At 44.0% G+C, this 23,846-nt stretch overlaps 1 protein-coding gene across 1 annotated transcript in view; it reads left to right on the top strand.

Annotated features, from left to right (window-relative positions):
* Positions 1-23,846, top strand: part of PLXDC1 (plexin domain containing 1) — a 160,389-nt gene that overhangs the window by 105,538 nt on the left and 31,005 nt on the right. Inside the window, exons 4-8 of the mRNA XM_075350112.1 lie at positions 1,701-1,770; positions 1,851-1,973; positions 3,795-3,913; positions 14,766-14,865; positions 16,387-16,482. Of these exons, the coding sequence (XP_075206227.1) occupies positions 1,701-1,770; positions 1,851-1,973; positions 3,795-3,913; positions 14,766-14,865; positions 16,387-16,482 (508 nt within the window). The remainder of the gene's footprint in view (positions 1-1,700; positions 1,771-1,850; positions 1,974-3,794; positions 3,914-14,765; positions 14,866-16,386; positions 16,483-23,846) is intronic.

The raw sequence follows: 23,846 nt of genomic DNA, 5'->3' as shown, positions 1-23,846 counted from the left end.
TAAACTTGGATTTCACAGCCTAAACATCCGAGTTGTCCACTAATGGTATGTAGATAATCTGCCTGATAGTGCCAGTACTGCGCTGGCTTTACCTTATATACCAAAATCCTGATGTTTGGTTTCTTTTAACAAGAGAAAACCAACATGAAAATATCCATACAGCCAATTATCAATCTTTTTTGGTAACTAACCCAAATGTGGATCTTCTGGGACAAATAATAAAAATTGATTATACATATCCTGCTGAATAAATAACTTGTTAGGCACAGGAACAGCTGCAACGGTTACAAAATAAAAGGGCAATTTCAGACAACACCATAGATCTTGGTTTCTTGGAACTAAGACTGAGGATAGCTGCCGATGAAACTAAACATATGTTTCCGCAGAGAGGGTAGAAATGAAGCATGTTGCAATTTTTTTTCTATATTTTTTTTTTTAAAAGCAACACTCTAGTGTTTTGCTACTTTCTAAGATTGGTTCTTTTAATCTAAGGTTTCTGCCCCTTGCATTATACTCACTTTCCGGCGTCTTCACCTTTTTTTTGCCGTCGCTCCTGTCCCACTGTGCCATATTGTGACTGCAACTTCTGATTGCCCGGAAGACAGAAGTTACATAACAAGCTCTCAATGCAAGTCTATGAGAGCCAGAATGAGGCTCTCATAGACTTGCATTGAGTTGTGACCTGAGGCTCTCTCCAAGAAACACTGGAGCAGCTGGCAGGTCACAACTGCAGAAGACCAATCAGAACAATGCTGATAATGGAAGTAAATGCCACAGGGTTAGTAGCGCATAAGGCTAGGAGCTGGGGACTTAGATTTAAAGCACCACTCCAACAGTGAAATTAAAAAACACACAAAGAAAACAAACGCTGGCGTGGTGCTTTCGGCTGAAAACAAAATAACGCAGTTTTACAGTAATAGCAAAATAAATAAGTTGTCAAATTTTTTTACTTCCGTTTTTTTTAAACATCGTGTCAATTTTTTAAGCATTTTTCCCCATTGAGATCAATGAGACTAAGGGTATGTGCGCACGTTGCTTTTTACCTGCTTTTTACCTGCTTTTTTGCTGCTTTTTCTTCTGCGCTGTTTAATGCCAAAATGGATGTGTTCTTCTATTCAAGCAAAGTCTATGGGAATTTGGGTTTCTTGTTCACACTATGTTGTTCAAAATGCTGCCTTTTTGTGGCAGAACTTTGGTCAAAAACTCAGCTTTTCAAAGAAGCAACATGTCAATTGTTTTTGCCATTTGGGTTTTGCACTGCAAAGCTGAGTTTTTGCCCAAAGTTCTGCCACAAAAAGGCAGCATTTTGAACAACATAGTGTGAACAAGAAACCCAAATTCCCATAGACTTTGCTTGAATAGAAGAACACATCCATTTTGGCATTAAACAGCGCAGAAGAAAAAGCAGCAAAAAAGCAGGTAAAAAGCAGGTAAAAAGCAACGTGCGCACATACCCTAATAAGCAAAAAAATGCACCAAAAATACATATTTTACCTAAGATTCACAACTGCATTTTTATTGCGAGTGCTTATGTTTTTCCTGAAGAAAAGAAACAGCAAAAGTGATGAATGTGAACATACACGTAAAGTGCTAATCGTGAAAGTAGATATTATATATATATTTGTACTTTTCAATAATTAGTACCCATTTTGAATCTGAAATCTATATATTATTTATCTATTTTTTTCACTTATCCACAGAGAGTTGTTCTTTCCTTTGACTTCCCTTTCTATGGGCATCCATTGAGGCACATCACAATAGCTACTGGAGGTAAAATAAATTACTATTGGTTTTATCTTATTTACATATCAGGTATTGTAAGCTATAAACAATATCTGGATTACTTTCAGGTTTTATCTTTATGGGTGATGTCCTTCACAGTATGCTAACAGCAACACAGTATATAGCGCCTCTCATGGCAAATTTCAATCCAAGTTTCTCCAAGGAGTCTACAATCAGGTACAGGGACAATGGTAAGTGCAATGTCCTAGAAACACTAGAAACCTTTCCAATAGACCACCAGTGATCTACAGAAAATTATTTTGTTACAGCTTTACACTTCCCTTATATCCTATGCACATGGCCCTTCTTAAATTAATTCTATCAGAAGATTTTTGCTATGTAAGCTGAAGCCAGCAAGAAAGTTCAGGCATGCATGTTTTGTCACAGTCCATCTTTTATTTAGTTGCTATGTTTGGTAAGTAGCAGAACCCTTATCATTACAGGACTAGAAACTCACGTGCACTGTAGTCCGGCAAGCCCTCTACTGTGATTGACACCTAAAGTGGGCTTTAAACGCAATATCGCTGACGAGCGTACCCGTCCCCGTCGGTTGTGCGTCACGGGCAAATTGCTGTCCGTGGCGCACAACATCGCTAACACCCGTCACACTATACTTACCTGCCTAGCGACGTCGCTGTGGCCGGCGAACCGCCTTCTTTCTAAGGGGGTGGTTCGTGCAGCATCACAGCAGTATCACTAAGCGGCCGCCCAATAGAAGCAGAGGGGCGGAGATAAGAAGGCCGAACATCCCGCCCACCTCCTTCCTTCCTCATTGCGGGTGGCCGCAGGTACGGTGATGTTCCTCGTCGTTCCTGCGGTGTCACACATAGCGATGTGTGCTGCTGCAGGAATGACGAACAACATCGTACCTGCAACAGCAACGATAATTTGGATAGGAACGACTGGACAACGATCAACGATATGGTATTTTTGATCGTTAACGGTCGTTCCTGTGGTGTCACACAAAACAACGTCGCTAACGAGGCCGGATGTGCGTCACGAATTCCGTGACCCCAACGACATCTCGTTAGTGATGTCATTGCGTGTAAAGCCCGCTTTAGGGGTACTTTGCACACTACGACATCGCAAGCCGATGTTTGCGATGCCGAGCGCGATAGTCCCCTCCCCCATACGATATTGTGTTATAGCTGCCGTAGCGAACATTATCGCTACGGCAGCTTCACACGGACTTACCTGCCCTGCGACGTCGCTCTGGGCGGTGAACCGCCTCCATACTAAAGGGGCGGGTCGTGCGGCGTGACAGCGACGTCACACGGCAAGCGGCCAACAGAAGCGGAGGGGCGGAGATAAGCGGGACGTAAACATCCCGCCCACCTCCTTCTTTAGGCATTGCCGGCGTGAGCCGCAGGACGCAGGTAGGAGATGTTCCTCGCTTCTGCGGTTTCACACACAGTGATGTGTGCTGCCGCAGGAACGAGGAACAACATCGTAACATCGGTCCTTCCGAAATTATGGAAATGACCGACGCTACACCGATGATACGATTTCGACGCTTTTGCGCTCGTTAATCGTATCAAAAACGATTTACACACTCCGAAATCGACAGCGACGCCGGATGTGCATCACTTTCGATTTGACCCCACCGACATCGCAGCTGCGATGTCATAGTGTGCAAAGTACCCCTTACTGTCAATGTACAATCTCTACTGAGAGCCTGGTGTGGGTGGGGGCAGCTCTCTGGACGCTGCTACATGATTAAACCTAAAAATTCAGATTGTGTCAGAACAGCTGCACCCGTAATCTAAGGGATACACTGTTGGATTCAGAATGTTCTTGCCTACATATACCTGCTCAGAGCTAAGGCAGCAAAAACCTGATACCAGATTTCCTTCAAGACTCCAATCTTTGTAAATAACCATTTTTCAATGCAATATTGGGTGGTCGTTTGTAAGAGATTTCACTGTTCTAGAATATATAAATGTTAATGGAACAATTCTCATGGCATGTTATAAAAGCAAAAGTAGATTTTCATTGGATTTTTTCTTTGCCAGGTACATGCGTTGTAGTTCAGTGGAACAAAGTTCGCCTCCATGAGAGAGAAAATGCAGGAAACTTCACTTTTTTAGCTGCCTTATATAATGATGGACGGATTGTGTTTGGGTACAAAGAGGTACATACCTGCTATTATTATTATTATTATGCTGAATATTATATTTAAGTTTGGGTAAAAGAAAAAAAAAGAAAATATATTTCTGTTAGAAAACTCGTGAAAATTGAAATGTTTCCGGTCTGCAATACTAAAATCAGATCAAACGCGTCCATGAATTGCACAATAAATTTTTGCAGTCGTGATATAGTGACTTGTCATAATGTTGCGCATTCCTTGCCCCCTCCTGGTGCTATGAAATATGAGGGTTGCTGGTGAGCGTACTGTGCATTACTCATTTGGCCCTCACTCACTGGCGCCATGCTTCACCCCGGCCCTCTCGTACCAGGAGATGTTGTACTCGAATTAAGAGACTCCAAATGTGTGTCATTCAGTTCTCATGGAAGATTTATCTTTCTGACATACAGAAGTGTTTAGAACAGAAGTAAGAATTTTAATGTAGACGGCAACAAGTGTCTGTGCCATTTTCAGAGAACATATTGTCTTTTATTACTAAGCATAAAACAACATATTAATCAATGGTGAACTACACTGCATTTCACAAGGAGGCATTTACATTTCCTCCTCTTTACTAGCTTACAGCTGGAGCCTACACTGCTTTTTAGTTATGATCCCATAAAGTGCAAACCCCGATATTTCATAAATACCAGTAATGTACAAACCTGAAGTTCAAGAGAATCAGTCACCATCTTTTGACGTCTAATAAATGTTTTATTACAATATATTGTCTTGGGAGCACTGAAATAAATGACTTCCATAGTAGTGTGCCACGTCAGGTTGCGACTACACACAGATCCAATTTTTACTTTTGCGTGACCTATTTGTAAACAAGCACAAGTGACATGTGACTTTATTCTCTCCTGCACTTTGTTATTTTTAAACTTGTCATGAAATAATTGCATGAAAATCAAATACAAAAGTTACATGTCCATGTAACTCAATGCATTTCTATACACAGCAAAGGTTATGAACTTCTGTTATAGTTTGTCAATTTGGTAAACAGCGACATTAGCCTACCCTGTGCAAATCAATATACAATACCTTGGGGGTGTTTGTGATGACCTAAAATATAAGTCTCAAAGAAGTTCTCTCTCTTAGGCCCCATTCACACGTCAATGGATAACACACACTTTTTTCACTGACGTGATAAAGGTGCGTATGTCCCTCCGCGTGCTGTGATTTTGGCACGCCTGTCATTTCCGTGTGCTATCCATGATACACAGAGATCAGGCACTTATACTCACCTGTCCCCGCTCCTGCTGCCCGTGGTGCTGAAGTCTCCCGCAATGCTGTGTGTGGCTGCCACTGTCTTCCCCCTGCAGCTACTTCCGGGTGGGCTATGCAGTGCATATGTATGAGCATAATTAACCAGCCTGGAAGCAAAGACAACAGCGACGAAAGACAGCATCGCTGCTGACGGGTGAGTTTAAAATGCTATTTATTTTAAATGTACGTGGTTTTTCTGGTACTTGTTTCACGGACCACACCATTGTGTGGTCCATGGGATATCAGTGATGCCAGAAAAAAACGGACTTGTCTCCGTGCGGAACACACGGACATGAGTGTACGCCGCACGGAAACACGTCAGTGAGAAATCACTGATGTGTGTGCAGACCCACTGATCTTAATGGGTCTGTGTACAGTGCTGGCCAAAAGTATTGGCACCCCTGCAATTCTGTCAGATAATACTCAGTTTCTTCTTGAAAATGATTGCAATCACAAATTCTTTGGTATTATTATCTTCATTTAATTTGTCTTCAATGAAAAAAAAAAAATTGTCATAAAGCCAAATTGGATATAATTCTACACTAAACATAAAAAAGGGGGTGGACAAAAGTATTGACACTGAAAAATCATGTGATGCTTCTCTAATTTGTGTAATTAACAGCACCTGTAACTTACCTGTGGCACTTAACAGGTGTTGGCAATAACTAAATCACACTTGCAGCCAGTTGACATGGATTATAGTTGACTCAAACTCTGTCCTGTGTCCTTGTGTGTACTACATTGAGCATGGAGAAAAGAAAGAAGACCAAAGAAGTGTCTGAGGACTTGATAATCCAAATTGTGAGGAAGCATGAGCAATCTCAAGGCTACAAGTCTATCTCCAAAGACCTGAAAGTTCCTGTGTCTACGCTGTGCAGTGTCATCAAGAAGTTTAAAGCCCCTGGCACTGTGGCTAACCTCCCTAGATGTGGAAGGAAAAGAAAAATTGACGAGAGATGTCAAAGCAAGATTGTGCAGATGGTGAATAAAGAACCTCGACTAACATCCAAACAAGTTCAAGCTGCCCTGCAGTCCGAGGGTACAACAGTGTCAACCCGTACTATCCGTCGGCGTCTGAATGAAAAGGGACAGTATGGTAGGATACCCAGGAAGACCCCACTTCTTACCCCGAGACATAAAAAAACCAGGCTGGAGTTTGCCAAAACTTACCTGAGAAAGCCTAAAACGTTTTGGAAGAATGTTCTCTGGTCAGATGAGACAAAAGTAGAGCTTTTTGGGAAAAGCCATCAACATAGAGTTTACAGGGAAAAAAAGAGGCATTCAAAGAAAAGAACATGGTCCCTACAGTCAAACATGGCGGAGGTTCCCTGATGTTTTGGGGTTGCTTTGCTGCCTCTGGCACTGTACTGCTTGACCGTGTGCATGGCATTATGAAGTCTGAAGACTACCAACAAATTTTACAGCATAATGTAGGGCCCAGTGTGAGAAAGCTGAGTCTTCCTCAGAGGTCATGTGTCTTCCAGCAGGACAATGACCCAAAACACACTTCAAAAAGCACTAGAAAATGGTTTGAGAGAAAGCACTGGAGACTACTAAAGTGGCCAGCAATGAGTCCAGACCTGAATCCCATAGAACACCTGTGGAGAGATCTCAAAATGGCAGTTTGGAGAAGGCACCCTTCAAGTCTCAAGGACCTGGAGCAGTTTGCCAAAGAAGAATGGTCTAAAATTCCAGCAGAGCATTGTAAAGCCCGCTTTACACGCTTCAATATATCTCACAATCCGTCGTTGGGGTCAAGTTGTAAGTGACGCACATCCGGCATCGTTTGTGAGGCATCTGCGTGTGACATCTATGTGCGATCAGGATTGAACGCAAAACCGTTGATCGCAAACACATTGTATCTTTTTCTAGAATTGAACGTTTTGTTGCACGAACCTAGTCAATTGAAACGTGTGACATCCCTCATACGATTTTGGTGTCTGAGGCTATGTGCGCAGGTGTGCGCTCTGCACCGCAGCTTAAAAAAGGTCCGCTTCAGAGCTCAGCTGAAAAGCTGCGTTCTGAAGCGCCTCACAATGTCTGTCATTCACTAATCTCTGTCAGTCGGTCACTATCTCTGTCCCTCTCTCTCTGTCCATGTCAGTCTATCCCTCTAACCCCCTCTCTCATACTCACCGATCCCCGATCACCGGCGCGGCGCTGCACGCAATTCACACTGCTCCGGCGGCTTTTACTATTTTGAAAAAGCCGGCCGCCCATTAAACAATCTCGTATTCCCTGCTTTCCCCGCCCACCAGCGCCTATGATTGGTTGCAGTGAGATACGCCCCCACGCTGAGTGACAGATGTCTCACTGCACCCAATCACAGCAGCCGGTGGGCGTGTCTATACTGTGCAGTGAAATAAATAATTAAATAATTAAAATAAACGGCGTGCGGTCCCCCCCAATTTTAAAACCAGCCAGATAAAGCCATACGGCTGCAGGCTGGTATTCTCAGGATGGGGAGCTCCACGTTATGGGGAGCCCCCCAGCCTAACAATATCAGCCAACAGCCGCCCAGAATTGCCGCATACATTATATGCGACAGTTCTGGGACTGTACCCGGCTCTTCCCGATTTGCCCTGGTGCGTTGGCAAATCGGGGTAATAAGGAGTTATTGGCAGCCCATAGCTGCCACTAAATCCTAGATTAATCATGTCAGGCGTCTCCCCGAGATACCTTCCATGATTAATCTGTAAGTGACAGTAAATAAACACACACACCCGAAAAAATCCTTTATTAGAAATAAAAAACACAAACATATAACCTGGTTCACCACTTTAATAAGCCCGAAAAAGCCCTCCATGTCCGGCGTAATCCACGGACCTCCAGCGTCGCTTCCAGCTCTGCTGCATGGAGGTGACCGGAGCTGCTGAAGACACCGCCGCTCCTGTCACCTCCACGCAGCAAGTGCAGACAGCCGAGCGATCAGCTGAGCTGTCACTGAGGTTACCTGGATCCAGCAGTGGATGCAGCGGTGGCCGCGGGTAACCTCATTGACATCTCAGCTGATCGCGCTACTCACCGCCGCTCCTGTCAGCTCCACGCAGCAACTGTGGTGAGTAGCGCGATCAGCTGAGCTGTCACTGAGGTTACCCGCGGCCACCGCTGTATCCACCGCTGTATCCAGTGACAGCGGGTAACCTCAGTGACAGCTCAGCTGATCGCGCGGCTGTCTTCAGTTGCTGCCTGGAGGTGACAGGAGCGGCGGTGTCTTCTGCAGCTCCGGTCACCTCCATGCAGCAGAGCTGGAAGCGACGCTGGAGGTCCGTGGATTACGCCGGACATGGAGGGCTTTTTCGGGCTTATTAAAGTGGTGAACCAGGGTATATGTTTGTGTTTTTTTATTTCTAATAAAGGATTTTTTCGGGTGTGTGTGTTTATTTACTGTCACTTACAGATTAATCATGGAAGGTATCTCGGGGAGACGACTGACATGATTAATCTAGGATTTAGTGGCAGCTATGGGCTGCCAATAACTCCTTATTACCCCGATTTGCCAACGCACCAGGGCAAATCGGGAAGAGCCGGGTACAGTTCCAGAACGGTCGCATATAATGTATGCGGCAATTCTGGGCGGCTGTTGGCTGATATTGTTAGGCTGGGGGGCTCCCCATAACGTGGAGCTCCCCATCCTGAGAATACCAGCCTTCAGCCGTATGGCTTTATCTGGCTGGTTTTAAAATTGGGGGGACCGCACATCGGTTTCTTTTAATTATTTAATTATTTATTTCACTGCACAGTATAGACACACCCACCGGCTGCTGTGATTGGGTGCAGTGAGATACCTGTCACTCAGTGTGGGGGCGTGTCTCACTGCAACCAATCACAGGCATCGGTAGGCGGGGAAAGCAGGGAATACGAGATTGTTTAATGGGCGGCCGGCTTTTTCGAAATAGTAAAAGCCGCCGGAGCAGTGTGAATGCCGTGTAGCGCCGCGCCGGGGATCGGTGAGTATATGAGAGAGGGCTGCTCAATTAAGTTACTCAGAGGATTAGCGGTCACCGGTGAGTCCTTCACAGGTGACCGCTAATCAGTGCGCGGCACAGACAGAGCCGCAGCATGACAATGAAGTCGGGTGAAGTTAACCCGAGTTCATTCTGATCGTGCGGCTCTTTCTGTGTCTGCTGTCATCTGCCATTCAGCTCTGCTACATGGCTGTCTGTGTCTGCTGTTAGCGGCCATGTAGCAGAGCTGAATGGCAGATGACATAGTAAAAACGCATCCCTACACATTACACACGCTTGGCAAGTCAATAAATAAAAAAAAAAGGGTGCCCAATGCATACGTCACAAAACACATGAACTAAAGATCGCACACAAAATTGATCAATTTAACATAGACTACTAACGCTCGTGTGACAGCAAATGAACGACCTACGTGCTATCTCATAAGATCCCGTATGCAACCTGGGCGTGTCACATCGCAAATGCGATTGTACAACTAATTGCAACATGTAAAGCAGGCTTAAGAAACTCATTGATGGTTATCGGAAGCGGTTGTTCGCAGTTATTTTGGCTCAAGGTTGTGCAACCAAGTATAAGGGCGGCTTTGCACACTACGACATCGCTGTTGCGATGTCGGTGGGGTCAAATTGAAAGTGACGCACATCCGGCATCGCATGCGATATCGTAGTGTGTAAAGCCTTGATGATACGATTAACGAACGCAAAATCGTCGTAATCGTATCATCGTTGCAGCGTCGGCGTAATTCATAATTACGCTGATGCGACGGTCCGATGTTGTTCCTCGTTCCTGCGGCAGCACACATCGCTGTGTGTGAAGTCGCAGGAGCGAGGAACATCTCCTACCGGCGTCACTGCGGCTTCCGTAGGATATGCGGAAGGAAGGAGCTGGGCAGGATGTTTACATCCTGCTCATCTCCGCCCCTCCGCTCCTAATGGCCGCCTGCCGTGTGACATCGCTGTGACGCCGCACGACCCGCCCCCTTAGGAAGGAGGCGGTTTGCCGGCCAGAGCGACGGTCGCAGGGCAGGTGAGTGCATGTGAAGCTGGCGTAGCGATAGTTTTCGCTACGCCAGCTATCACACGATATCGTACCTGCGACGGGGGCGGGCACTATCGCGTGTGACATCGCAGCATCGGCCTGCGATGTCGCAACGTGCAAAGCCCGCCTTAGGCTAAGGGTGCCAATACTTTTGTCTGGCCCATTTTTGGAGTTTTGTGTGAAATGATCAATGATTTGATTTTTGTTTCATTCTCTTTTGCGTTTTTTCATTGCAAGCAAAATAAATGAAGATAATAATACCAAAGAATTTGTGATTGCAATCACTTTCAAGAAGAAACTGAGTATTGTCTGACAGAATTGCGGGGTGCCAATACTTTTGGCCAGCACGGTATGTCCGTGATTCTGATACATATAAAAACTGCAACATACGTACCAAAATCACTGACGAGTGAAGGGGACCTTATACAAGTTTGTTTAGATAGGCGTGTCCCACCACTGGGGCTCACAGAGATCACTTATAATCTGTGGGGGGAGCCCGACATCATGTTCAGTTCCCCATGCAGCAACACCAGAGATGAAATCAAGCAGTGAATGGTGTTCTTAGGAATCAATGGGGAATTTGTACTATGAACAAATGCATTAGGTCGTATAACTCCAGATGCTAAGTAGTCACTCTTCTCCCTAACAGATTTAGGTCATGTTCAGGGAATGTACCTTTTTTAACTCAATTGAAATGTTTTTTTTTTCTTTGCCAATAAGCCCCTGTTAAGCAGGCCAAAAACAATAGATTACTATGAAATCATTATCCTGGCTCTGTTTGCTGACAGCTGAGCTTTTTGTTATGTATTTTTAATCACAATTCGGATCCTCATCAGATAAACTGTTGGGAAGATGACATGTGGTGTTTGACGAGTTCACAAAACCCAAAAGTGAAGTCTAAATTTTGGTTAAAAAAGGGAAAGACAACCCGACTGCACTAAAGGGTGCTTTACACACTGCGACATCGCTAACGATGTATCGTCGGGGTCACGTTGTTAGTGATGCACATCCGGCGCCGTTAGCAACGTCGCAGCGTATCATACCAATGAGTGACGATCAACGAGCGCAAAAACGTGAAAAATCGTTGCTCATTGACACGTCGTTCATTTCCTTAATATCGTTGTTGCTGCAGGTACGATGTTGTTCATCGTTCCTGCGGCAGCACACACCACTACGTGTGACACCGCAGGAATGGCGAACATCTCCTTACCTGCGTCCACCAGCAATGAGGAAGGAAGGAGGTGGGTGGCATGTTCCAGAGGCTCATCTCCGCCCCTCCTCTGATATTGGACTGCTGCCGTGTGACGTCGCTGTGAGGCCGCACAAACCGCCCCCTTAGAAAGGAGGCGGATCGCTGGCCAGAGCAACGTCGCAGGGAAGGTAAGTCCGTGTGGTGTTAGCGATGTTGTGCGCCACGGACAGCGATTTGCCCATGATGCACAACCGACGGGGGCGGGTACGCTCGCTAGCGATATCGGTACCGATATCACAGCGTGTAAAGTACCCTTTAGTCTTCATAGACCTGATTGAACAGAATTTAGGTTACAAACCTCAAAATGTACCTGTGTACACACAATCTGTAGAAAAGCACAGTGTTGCTGCTCCTGGCACTTTGGAGTAATTTGTAGATAGACTATTTAGCATTTTTCTAATTAAATCAAGTACACTGGCTGTTTTGAAAAATTCTAAAGACTGACCAAGGACATTAGTATAAAGTTATCCAAACCTGCCAATATTGAAAAAATCAGCTAACAGTATAATACATATATATATAGGGAGATCCCGACAATCATCAAACAGATTATGTGGCCTGTTGGATTTCAGTGGCCTTTCCTATTTTTCTCGCTGATACAGTTAGGTCCAGAAATATTTGGACAGTGACACAATTTTCGCGAGTTGGGCTCTGCATGCCACCACATTGGATTTGAAATGAAACCTCTACAACAGAATTCAAGTGCAGATTGTAACGTTTAATTTGAAGGTTTGAACAAAAATATCTGATAGAAATTGTAGGAATTGTACACATTTCTTTACAAACACTCCACATTTTAGGAGGTCAAAAGTAATTGGACAAATAAACCAAACCCAAACAAAATATTTTTATTTTCAATATTTTGTTGCGAATCCTTTGGAGGCAATCACTGCCTTAAGTCTGGAACCCATGGACATCACCAAACGCTGGGTTTCCTCCTTCTTAATGCTTTGCCAGGCTTTTACAGCCGCAGCCTTCAGGTCTTGCTTGTTTGTGGGTCTTTCCGTCTTAAGTCTGGATTTGAGCAAGTGAAATGCATGCTCAATTGGGTTAAGATCTGGTGATTGACTTGGCCATTGCAGAATGTTCCACTTTTTTGCACTCATGAACTCCTGGGTAGCTTTGGCTGTATGCTTGGGGTCATTGTCCATCTGTACTATGAAGCGCCGTCCGATCAACTTTGCGGCATTTGGCTGAATCTGGGCTGAAAGTATATCCCGGTACACTTCAGAATTCATCCGGCTACTCTTGTCTGCTGTTATGTCATCAATAAACACAAGTGACCCAGTGCCATTGAAAGCCATGCATGCCCATGCCATCATGTTGCCTCCACCATGTTTTACAGAGGATGTGGTGTGCCTTGGATCATGTGCCGTTCCCTTTCTTCTCCAAACTTTTTTCTTCCCATCATTCTGGTACAGGTTGATCTTTGTCTCATCTGTCCATAGAATACTTTTCCAGAACTGAGCTGGCTTCATGAGGTGTTTTTCAGCAAATTTAACTCTGGCCTGTCTATTTTTGGAATTGATGAATGGTTTGCATCTAGATGTGAACCCTTTGTATTTACTTTCATGGAGTCTTCTCTTTACTGTTGACTTAGAGACAGATACACCTACTTCACTGAGAGTGTTCTGAGCTTCAGTTGATGTTGTGAATGGGTTCTTCTTCACCAAAGAAAGTATGCGGCGATCATCCACCACTGTTGTCATCCGTGGACGCCCAGGCCTTTTTGAGTTCCCAAGCTCACCAGTCAATTCCTTTTTTCTCAGAATGTACCCGACTGTTGATTTTGCTACTCCAAGCATGTCTGCTATCTCTCTGATGGATTTTTTCTTTTTTTTCAGCCTCAGGATGTTCTGCTTCACCTCAATTGAGAGTTCCTTCGACCGCATGTTGTCTGGTCACAGCAACAGCTTCCAAATGCAAAACCACACACCTGTAATCAACCCCAGACCTTTTAACTACTTCATTGATTACAGGTTAACGAGGGAGACGCCTTCAGAGTTAATTGCAGCCCTTAGAGTCCCTTGTCCAATTACTTTTGGTCCCTTGAAAAAGAGGAGGCTATGCATTACAGAGCTATGATTTCTAAACCCTTTCTCCGATTTGGATGTGAAAACTCTCATATTGCAGCTGGGAGTCTGCACTTTCAGCCCATATTAGGCTGGTTTCACACTACGTCTTTTTAACATCCGTTGAAAACGTTATTTTAGCGGAAGTACGGATCCAGTGCAAATGCGTTTTCATTTCAATGCATTTGCAATGGACTCGCGTTAACATGCGTTCACCTGCGTTTGCGTGCGTTATAGTGCGGATCCGGTGACTTGCAGTTTTTTAACATGTTTCAAAAACGCTACTTGTAGCGTTTTTGAGCTGCGTCAAAATACTGCAAGTCACCGGATCCTGACTAAACAGCACGCGAACGCAGGTGAACGCTGGCGTGCTGATAGACAGGATCCTGCTTTTGTACTGAGCATGCCCAGAAAGTACTGAGCATGCCCAGAACCAGTCTCGCGTGATCTGTCTCTCTCTCCTCCTCCCTCCCTCACCCTCTCTCTCTCTATGTCTTTCCCCCTTCCTCCCCTCCCTCTCTCTCCCACCTGAGAGCTGCGGACACTCGTAACCAAGGTAAATATCGGGTAACCACTTATCTTAGTTACCCGATGTTTACGTTGGTTACGCGTGCAGGCAGCCCTGCTCCTAGCAGCTGCAGACACTCGTAACCAAGATAAATATCGGGTATCCAAGCCCGATGTTTACCTTGGTTACCAGTGTCTGCAGCTGTCAGAAGCCGGCTCCCAGTCTAGTTCCCCTCACTCCCGATCACATGACTCCAGTGCCCGCCCCTAAACATCCAGTGCAGGATCCTGCAAAATAACAGATGCGTTTGCATACGTTATTTGCTGTAAAAACAGGATCCGTACTTCCGCTAAAATAACGTTTTCAACGGATGTTAAAAAGACGTAGTGTGAAACCAGCCTTATATATATATAATTGTATTTCTGAACATGTTTTTGTAAACAGCTAAAATAACAAAACTTGTGTCACTGTCCAAATATTTCTGGACCTAACTGTAAGTCTTCACTAGAAGAGTCTGTCAGCAGCTCTGTCATAGAGAACACAAACACTTAGACAAGTAAAGCATTCCTGGTTTTGGGGCGACTTGGGAGAGACATCTATCAACCAAATGATGGTTTGTCTGTCACCCATTTCATATATATGGGGAACCTTATGGGTTTGACAAAATATGTTACTTTTGTGTTAATAATCCTAAACATTACAGAGAAGTGTTATATCCGTACCTTGATGTATAATTATATTGCATCTACAGGTTCCTCTCCCAGTTCAAAACATCAGCTCTGAGCAGCATCCTGTGAAATCTGGGCTCTCCGATGCCTTTATGGTTCTTGACCCCTTCTTAGAAGTTCCAGGTTAGTTGCAAATTGTTAATATTATACAAAAAAAAGATAAAATATTGATATGAAGCTGATGTATTAAAGATTCACTATTTCTAAAAAATAAAGACTCCCAAATAAGTTTATAAAAGGTACAAATCTTAGATCAACTTGTAGATAATTTCATTATAACAAGGCCAAAAAGCCCAGCATATCCTAACCTGGTGCACTGCATGGCGCAGATTAGTCCCATATATGTATTGATATATGTGATGTGATACTGCACTTATATGTGAAGAATACACCTTATCACATTGAAATTTAAAGGGGTTGTCCAATGAAAACAAGCTATCACCTATTTAAAGATAGGTGAAACTCGTAACGTCGGTGAGAGTCCGACCATTGAGACCCACGCCGATCAGCAGAACAGGGAATTTTTATTACTGACGGAGAACTTTTATCCCAGTTACAAAATGGAGCAGTCGGTCGGATGCCTGACCAGAACTCCATTCATTCTCTATAGGACTGCTGGAAATAAACGAGTGCAGAGCTCAGCAGTCCCATAGGTAAATAAATGGCAATAAGTGGTCGAGCATGTGTGGATCTCAGCGGTAGAACCCCCACTAATTATTAAGGTATCTATGGATAGGTGATAACTTTTTTTCACCACACAAACCCTTTATTTTGCATATTTTTTCTCAAATGACACTATGTTCTCTATACTCCATATTACCGTAATAATATATTAATAATATTCAACGTCAGTTCCTCAGCTTGCTCCAGACGTGCTGACCCGACAGGGGATGTACTAGAATATCCTACGTCAGGAATGGGCTAACCAAATATGCAATTTGATTCAACAGAAATTTATCATGTTAAGAAGTAAAAAGAAATATGGTATCCGTTACAGCAACATTGCTCCTCCAGCATCCTGGTCAAAAATAAACAAATAAACATCCCTATACCATTGCTGGTAAATGTAAAAATAGCCTAGAAATATATTAGATTTTAGCTTAGGCTATGACAAGTTAACAGATAATACTTTTTCTAAAGATAAATAAAGAGAATCTATCAGGAGGTTTTTTGTTATGCAATCTGAGAGCAGCATGATGTAGGGGCTGAGATCCTGACTCCTGTGATGTGTCACTTACTAGGCTTTGTTAAAATCGCTGTGTTATCATCAGGAGATTATCACTACAGGACTATTTGTCTCGTGCCTCCTAGTTAACTTGTCCTGTGTAACCCTGCCCTCACCATTGATTAGCAGCTTTCTGCCAATGTGCAGTGAACACAGAAAGTTGCCAATCAGTGGTAAGGGCAGGGTTATACAGAGCTCCGCATTCTGAACACTGCTAGGTCTGTACTTGAGAAAACAGGAATTGTATTAAAATGACAGCATGTAGACTAACAAGTGACACATCGCTGGAATCAGGGTATCAGCCCCTACACCATTCTCTCAGATTATATATCAAAAACCTTGTGACTAATTCCCTTTTAATGATTTTCTGAAAATCGCTTCTGAAAGGCACTTGTTTACATTTTTCTTCTGCATTGCAGAACCCCAAAGGCGATCTATCTACGAGTATCATCGCGTACAGGTGGACCTTGAAAGGATTAAGAGTCAAACTATTGTGGAATTCACTCCTCTACCAAGTAATTAAAGACATAACTAATGACAGCACAGAATGAATCCTATTCTTGTCATCCTGTTCATATATTTCTTCATTAAACTGTTTTGAATATATGAAAATCTGAATGATTACTCTGCACTACAGAAGTAAATTTGTGAAAATACAGTATCATAAAGCATTAAGTTTATTGAAGAATTTACCCATTACAGAGCAGTATTTAAAGAAAACCTAATAGCTGATACCTGCTGCCCAATCCATTGTTAGCATGTATCAGTCACTTGCTGTATTATCCAATACAGATGTTTGACTGTGAAACACTGCATCGTCTCAGAAAAAAGCATACTTTAATAGTGAGGATCCGTACCATGCTGTACACTGCAAGGCATGCTGTCATGGACTGACAAGTCTCTGCCTATATGCACACGTAGGTAGAGACCTTTCAGTCACGGTCAGTGGGAGGGGAGAAGCCGACGGGGACCCACCTGTCCGACTAGTCTACACTGCGTCTTGGCTTTTAAAGGGAACCTGTCAGCAGAAATGTCCCCTAAAACCTAACAGATTCCCCCTCTGCAGCTCCTGGGCTGCATTCTATAAAGGTCCCTGTTATGATTGTGCCCACTTTCTGACCGAAAAAAAGTGTTTATAAAGTTGTACCTTTTTGGCTTCTGATTCTGTAAATCCGTCACGGGGGCGGGCTGCCTGATGGCCGTTATTCTGCCCCCTGGTCCTGTATGCCGCCCCCATCGCTGATTTCAATACTTATGGACGCCGCCCACTGCTCCAGCCATCCCCGCGCATGCCCAGTGCCCATCTCTCGGGGATGAGCACTGTGCCCAGCGTCACCGCTGGTGACGTGCACGCAGGGTTAAGATTATGGGCGGTGCTGTGATGTTTATTCCTAAGCAACCGCCCATAATCGCGGGACCGCGCTTTCCCCCTCGGCCTGCTTCTTTCTGCGCAAGCGCGCTGCTGCTGACCTCACTTCGCCTCCTTCCCATCTTGCCCCGAGGCAGGAAATAGATGGGAAGAGCGCGGAGCAGTGACTACACCGAAAGCGCGGTCCCGCGATTATGGGCGGTTGCTTAGGAATAAACATCACAGCACCGCCCATAATCTTAACCCTGCGTGCACGTGACGCTGGGCAGAGCGTGTTTTCATTGTGAAAACTTATTGGATAGCTGAGTCCTTAAAGAGGTGCCAAAGTGAGTTTTTAAAGAAGTTTGGGGATTGAAATCCTCCATGTATTCTGTCAGTGAATAATCTGAAATGTACAGGAACATTACTGAATAGGCATGATGGTGGATGTCCGAAAATATATAAGGAAATAATTCAAGATGTGAAACAGCGACTTCTGGCATCTCCACGTAACTCATTGCACAGGGTTTACCAGGAGCCAGGCATGTCGTAGTTCAAATGTCAACAAGCGGCCATGTAACATCGTTTTCACCAGTACAAAGTCCCTGTCGTTCAAGAATTGAATGGGCCCAATCAAGAAAAAAGAATGTAAGTGTTAGTACACTTTGTACACTGACAAAGTCTGGTTTCACCTATGTGGCTACGTCAATTCACAAAAGACCTGTACTTGGCTAGCTGACAACCTGCACGCACTTGACGAGATGCTACTTTTTCCAGAAAAAGTTGGTGTTTGATGTGCCATTTCCAGAAGGCGCTTAATTGACCCCATATTTTTTGAAGCAACAGTGTCAACACCTGTGTATATGGAAATCTTCAAAACCTTTGTCAATCAGCTGGATGATGAGGAACTTAGAATGGGTTACTTTCAACAGGACGGTGCAATGTGTTACACATCGGTTGACAGAGACTGAAGCCTTCTTTGATGACAGAGTAATCTTCAAGGGACTGTGGTCACCAATATCAGCTGATTTAGGGCTGCTGGATTTTATCCTTTGGGGCCATATGAAAGGTTGGGTGTACAGTAACAACCGACGGACGATACAGACACTCCGAGAGAACATACAGCGAGGAATTCAGACTATGACCCCAGACATCCTGCGGAATACATTCATTAATGCGGAACGGCGTGTGCAGGCGTGATTGGCTGCGAACAGTGGACATTTTCAACACCTGCTTTAAAACATCAGTTTCTCATGAAGCTAAAGAATGTAAGGTCCAAATTTCTGTAAGAAAGATTGTCTCTTTTAGAAGTTACAGCAATTTTTATCGATCAAATAGTGAGTGAAATCTCATATCCTGCAAAACATGTACAGTATACAAATACATAAATGTATGAGTATACTAAAGCCTTAATTGATAAGACTATTTGAAATATTGCAAATTTGTTGTGCCGCTCGTAGACTATTTAAACTGTTTGAAAAGTGGTCAAAGCTTAGCCAGGAGGAGGCAAGGCCAAGCATGGTTGTCAAATTTATAATTTAAACCTAAAAATTGGTAGATATTACAACAGAAATGTACAGTAATCCTTGGCTGGATGAATTTGATGCATCTTACACTGGCGCACTTTTCATCAAGACTGAAATACAAAATACCAATCTAGATAAATCGGCGCCCAAGTTGTTGCTTTTATAGTTGAAATATAGTTGAAATTATCTTCAGCAAGAGCCCAAATATATATAGCAAATAGCAGGTTTCCCAGGTTTCCCCAGACATTATCAATCCTCCTTTTGCTTCAAGTATTTAGCATAGAAGGTTATATTAGGAGTGAGGACAGTACTCAGCTTCATACAACAGCAGAGTAAACCTATGTATAGTGAACAGACCCATTCATCATCTTGAAATCATTCTCATTCTTGGGGTTTATGCTGTTGAGGAAATTTCCTTACATGGCTATATGAGAGAATTACAATAGAATTACTAAACTATTAGGTACTGCTGGTATGTTTTATAATGTATATTGCTGGCATTTCTCTCGTTTCTGTACATTTCCTTCCTTTATCATAAAATTTCAATGTCAAACATGAAACATTAGATACATGCCATTGTTTCTAAACACATTAATGACTATGTAGGAAACAAACAGGTGATTTAGGATATTGAACTTGGTGCACTTTAATGACACTAAACAACTATGCTCTCCTTGAATACATGACAAACACCTACAGAGATCCAGCAAGCGACCAAAAGTAATATATTCATAAAAGATATTCTCTTCATTAGATATGAAGTGAACAAGCCGGGACACAACAATGATCAACGTGGAGGAGGACAGTGCTTTTGTAGTAGCAATATATAAGCAGTAGTAAGAAGAGGTCACCAAAATGTAATTTAAAAGGCAACATAGTTAAAAATTAGACTTTTGAAATATATAATGTGGGCCAAAATACATTGAATAGATACCGATATTAGATACAGTTAGGTCCAGAAATATTTGGACAGTGACACAATTTTCGCGAGTTGGGCTCTGCATGCCACCACATTGGATTTGAAATGAAACCTCTACAACAGAATTCAAGTGCAGATTGTAACGTTTAATTTGAAGGTTTGAACAAAAATATCTGATAGAAATTGTAGGAATTGTACACATTTCTTTACAAACACTCCACATTTTAGGAGGTCAAAAGTAATTGGACAAATAAACCAAACCCAAACAAAATATTTTTATTTTCAATATTTTGTTGCGAATCCTTTGGAGGCAATCACTGCCTTAAGTCTGGAACCCATGGACATCACCAAACGCTGGGTTTCCTCCTTCTTAATGCTTTGCCAGGCCTTTACAGCCGCAGCCTTCAGGTCTTGCTTGTTTGTGGGTCTTTCCGTCTTAAGTCTGGATTTGAGCAAGTGAAATGCATGCTCAATTGGGTTAAGATCTGGTGATTGACTTGGCCATTGCAGAATGTTCCACTTTTTTGCACTCATGAACTCCTGGGTAGCTTTGGCTGTATGCTTGGGGTCATTGTCCATCTGTACTATGAAGCGCCGCCGATCAACTTTGCGGCATTTGGCTGAATCTGGGCTGAAAGTATATCCCGGTACACTTCAGAATTCATCCGGCTACTCTTGTCTGCTGTTATGTCATCAATAAACACAAGTGACCCAGTGCCATTGAAAGCCATGCATGCCCATGCCATCATGTTGCCTCCACCATGTTTTACAGAGGATGTGGTGTGCCTTGGATCATGTGCCGTTCCCTTTCTTCTCCAAACTTTTTTCTTCCCATCATTCTGGTACAGGTTGATCTTTGTCTCATCTGTCCATAGAATACTTTTCCAGAACTGAGCTGGCTTCATGAGGTGTTTTTCAGCAAATTTAACTCTGGCCTGTCTATTTTTGGAATTGATGAATGGTTTGCATCTAGATGTGAACCCTTTGTATTTACTTTCATGGAGTCTTCTCTTTACTGTTGACTTAGAGACAGATACACCTACTTCACTGAGAGTGTTCTGGACTTCAGTTGATGTTGTGAACGGGTTCTTCTTCACCAAAGAAAGTATGCGGCGATCATCCACCACTGTTGTCATCCGTGGACGCCCAGGCCTTTTTGAGTTCCCAAGCTCACCAGTCAATTCCTTTTTTCTCAGACTGTACCCGACTGTTGATTTTGCTACTCCAAGCATGTCTGCTATCTCTCTGATGGATTTTTTCTTTTTTTTCAGCCTCAGGATGTTCTGCTTCACCTCAATTGAGAGTTCCTTAGACCGCATGTTGTCTGGTCACAGCAACAGCTTCCAAATGCAAAACCACACACCTGTAATCAACCTCAGACCTTTTAACTACTTCATTGATTACAGGTTAACGAGGGAGACGCCTTCAGAGTTAATTGCAGCCCTTAGAGTCCCTTGTCCAATTACTTTTGGTCCCTTTAAAAAGAGGAGGCTATGCATTACAGAGCTATGATTCCTAAACCCTTTCTCCGATTTGGATGTGAAAACTCTCATATTGCAGCTGGGAGTGTGCACTTTCACCCCATATTATATATATAATTGTATTTCTGAAAATGTTTTTGTAAACAGCTAAAATAACAAAACTTGTGTCACTGTCCAAATATTTCTGGACCTAACTGTAAATAAAACAAAAAGGTGCTAGTGCAGTGATGGCGAACCTATGGCACGCGTGCCACCAGGGGCACGCAGAGCTCATTCTGCTGGCACGCGTGCTGTCGCCTGATCCTGCCACTTTGATCTGCTGGTGCAGTCGCGCCGGCAGATCAAAGCTTTGTTGGAGCGGAAGAGACATTTCTCCTGGCTCTGACACTCCTCCCCCAGGCTGCAGGTGTGTTGCCTAGGAGACGGAAGAGCGTCAGCGAGCGGCGCCGGCATAATGAGGTCTTCTGGCCGCGTGGGAACTGAGGACCCAGCGGCGCGCAGCGGGGGAGCGTGTGCAGGAAGGTAAGTTGTGTGTTGCTTTTTTTTTTTTATAACTCGTGTGCTGCTGTGCCAAGGTTGGGATGGGAGGGGGCAGTGCTAGCGCCAGCATGGGGTGGGGGAGAACACACATGCCAGCATGGGGTGGGGGAGGGGGAACACACATGCCAGCATGGGGTGGGGGAGAAACACACATGCCTGTATGGGGTGGGGGAGGGGAACACACATGCCAGCATGGGGTGGGGGAGAAACACACATGCCAGTATGGGGGGGAACACACATGCCAGCATGGGGGGAAACACGCATGCCAGCATGGGGGGGAACACACATGCCAGCATGGAGGGGAAACATGCATGCCAGCATGGGGGGGACACACACATGCCAGCATGGGGGGAATGACATGCATGCCAGGATGGGGAACAATGCATGCCAGGATCGGGAAACATGCATGCCAGGATGGGGAAAACATACATGCCAAGATGGAGGAAACATGCATGGCAGGATGGAGGAAACATGCATGCCAGGATGGAGGAAACATGCATGCCAGGATGGAGGAAACATGCATGCCAGGATGGAGGAAACATGCATGCCAGGATGGAGGAAACATGCATGCCAGGATGGAGGAAACATGCACGCCAGGATGGAGGAAACATACATCCCAGGATGGAGGAAACATACATCCCAGGATGGAGGAAACATGCATGCCAGGATAGAGGAAACATACATGCCAGGATGGGGAAAACATGCATGCCAGGATGGGGAAAACATGCATGCCAGGATGGGGAAAACATGCATGCCAGGATGGGGAAAACATGCATGCCAAGATGGGGAAAACATGCATGCCAGGATGGGGAAACATGCATGCCAGGATGGGGAGAAACATGCATGCCAGGATGGAGGAAACATGCATGGCAGGAGGGAGAAAACATACATGCCAGGATGGGCAAAACATACATGCCAAGATGGAGGAAACATGTATGCCAGGATGGAGGAAATATGCCACGATAGGGTACATTTACCAGGAAGGGGAACATTTACCAGGAAGGGGTACATGCTAGGAAGGGGTACATTTACCTGGATGGGGGTAAATTAACCAGGATTGGGAACATTTACCAGGATGGAGGACATTTACCAGGAATGGGGTACATGCCGGGATTGGGGAACATTTACAAGGATGGGCAATATGTCAGGATGGGGTACATTTACCAGCATGGGGGAACATGCCAGAGTAAGGTACATTTACCAGGATGGAGGACATTTACCAGGATGAGGTATATTTACCAGGATGGGGCCATGATGGGGACAAATATACCAGAATGTAGGAAATATATATCAGGATGGGGGACATGTTTACCAGGAAGTGGCCCAGGAAGGGGCCATAACTACACAATGATGGGGAGGAGACAAATCGTACGTCTTTATGGGATTTCAAGATGTTCAGACTTTGAAATGTAGATGTGGATCACAGGGTGAAATCTGATTGCATTCCAGGATAAAATCTCTGTCTAATATGCTGCAATTTTTTCCAGAAAGATCAACTGCTGTGTCTGGAAAGGGCTCAGCTTCAATGTGTGGTAAGCATGCATGAGCGTGATGCCCCCTGCTGAGGAGAAGAGAAGACGTCAAAGGTAAGGTTGCAATCAATTATTTACATAATAGGATTGGTTGGCACTTCGGAAAAAAAATTGGGTTTAGGGCTACAGTTTGGGCACTCGGCCTGTAAAAGGTTCGCCATGACTGTGCTAGTGCATAAATAAAGAATGAGGGGTTAATTCATAAGAAAAGTAAAGTGCCACATAAAATGTATATCTGAGGAAATTAGATTGAATAGAACTCCTCCATTAAGGAACTTATGGATCATACCACATTCGTCATTTCAAATAGAAGATAACAAAGTGAATACAAGTGACTAAAAAAAGGCTATAACAACCCAATGCATCCATGGACAGTGTAAATCCTCCACCTCAATGTATGTTTTGCCAAAACAGTTTGTACATGGCATTGTTTCTATACAAATTAATGACCATGTAGGAAACAAACAGTTGATTTAAGACATTGTTCTTGGTGTACTTTAATGACACTTAAAAAATATGTTCTCCTTGAATAC

The sequence above is a fragment of the Anomaloglossus baeobatrachus genome, chromosome 5 (genome assembly GCF_048569485.1).
Source record: "Anomaloglossus baeobatrachus isolate aAnoBae1 chromosome 5, aAnoBae1.hap1, whole genome shotgun sequence".
In the NCBI taxonomy this organism is placed as follows: domain Eukaryota; kingdom Metazoa; phylum Chordata; class Amphibia; order Anura; family Aromobatidae; genus Anomaloglossus; species Anomaloglossus baeobatrachus.
Note: the sequence above shows the minus strand (reverse complement) of the source record. Positions and strands in the feature narration are given on the sequence as shown.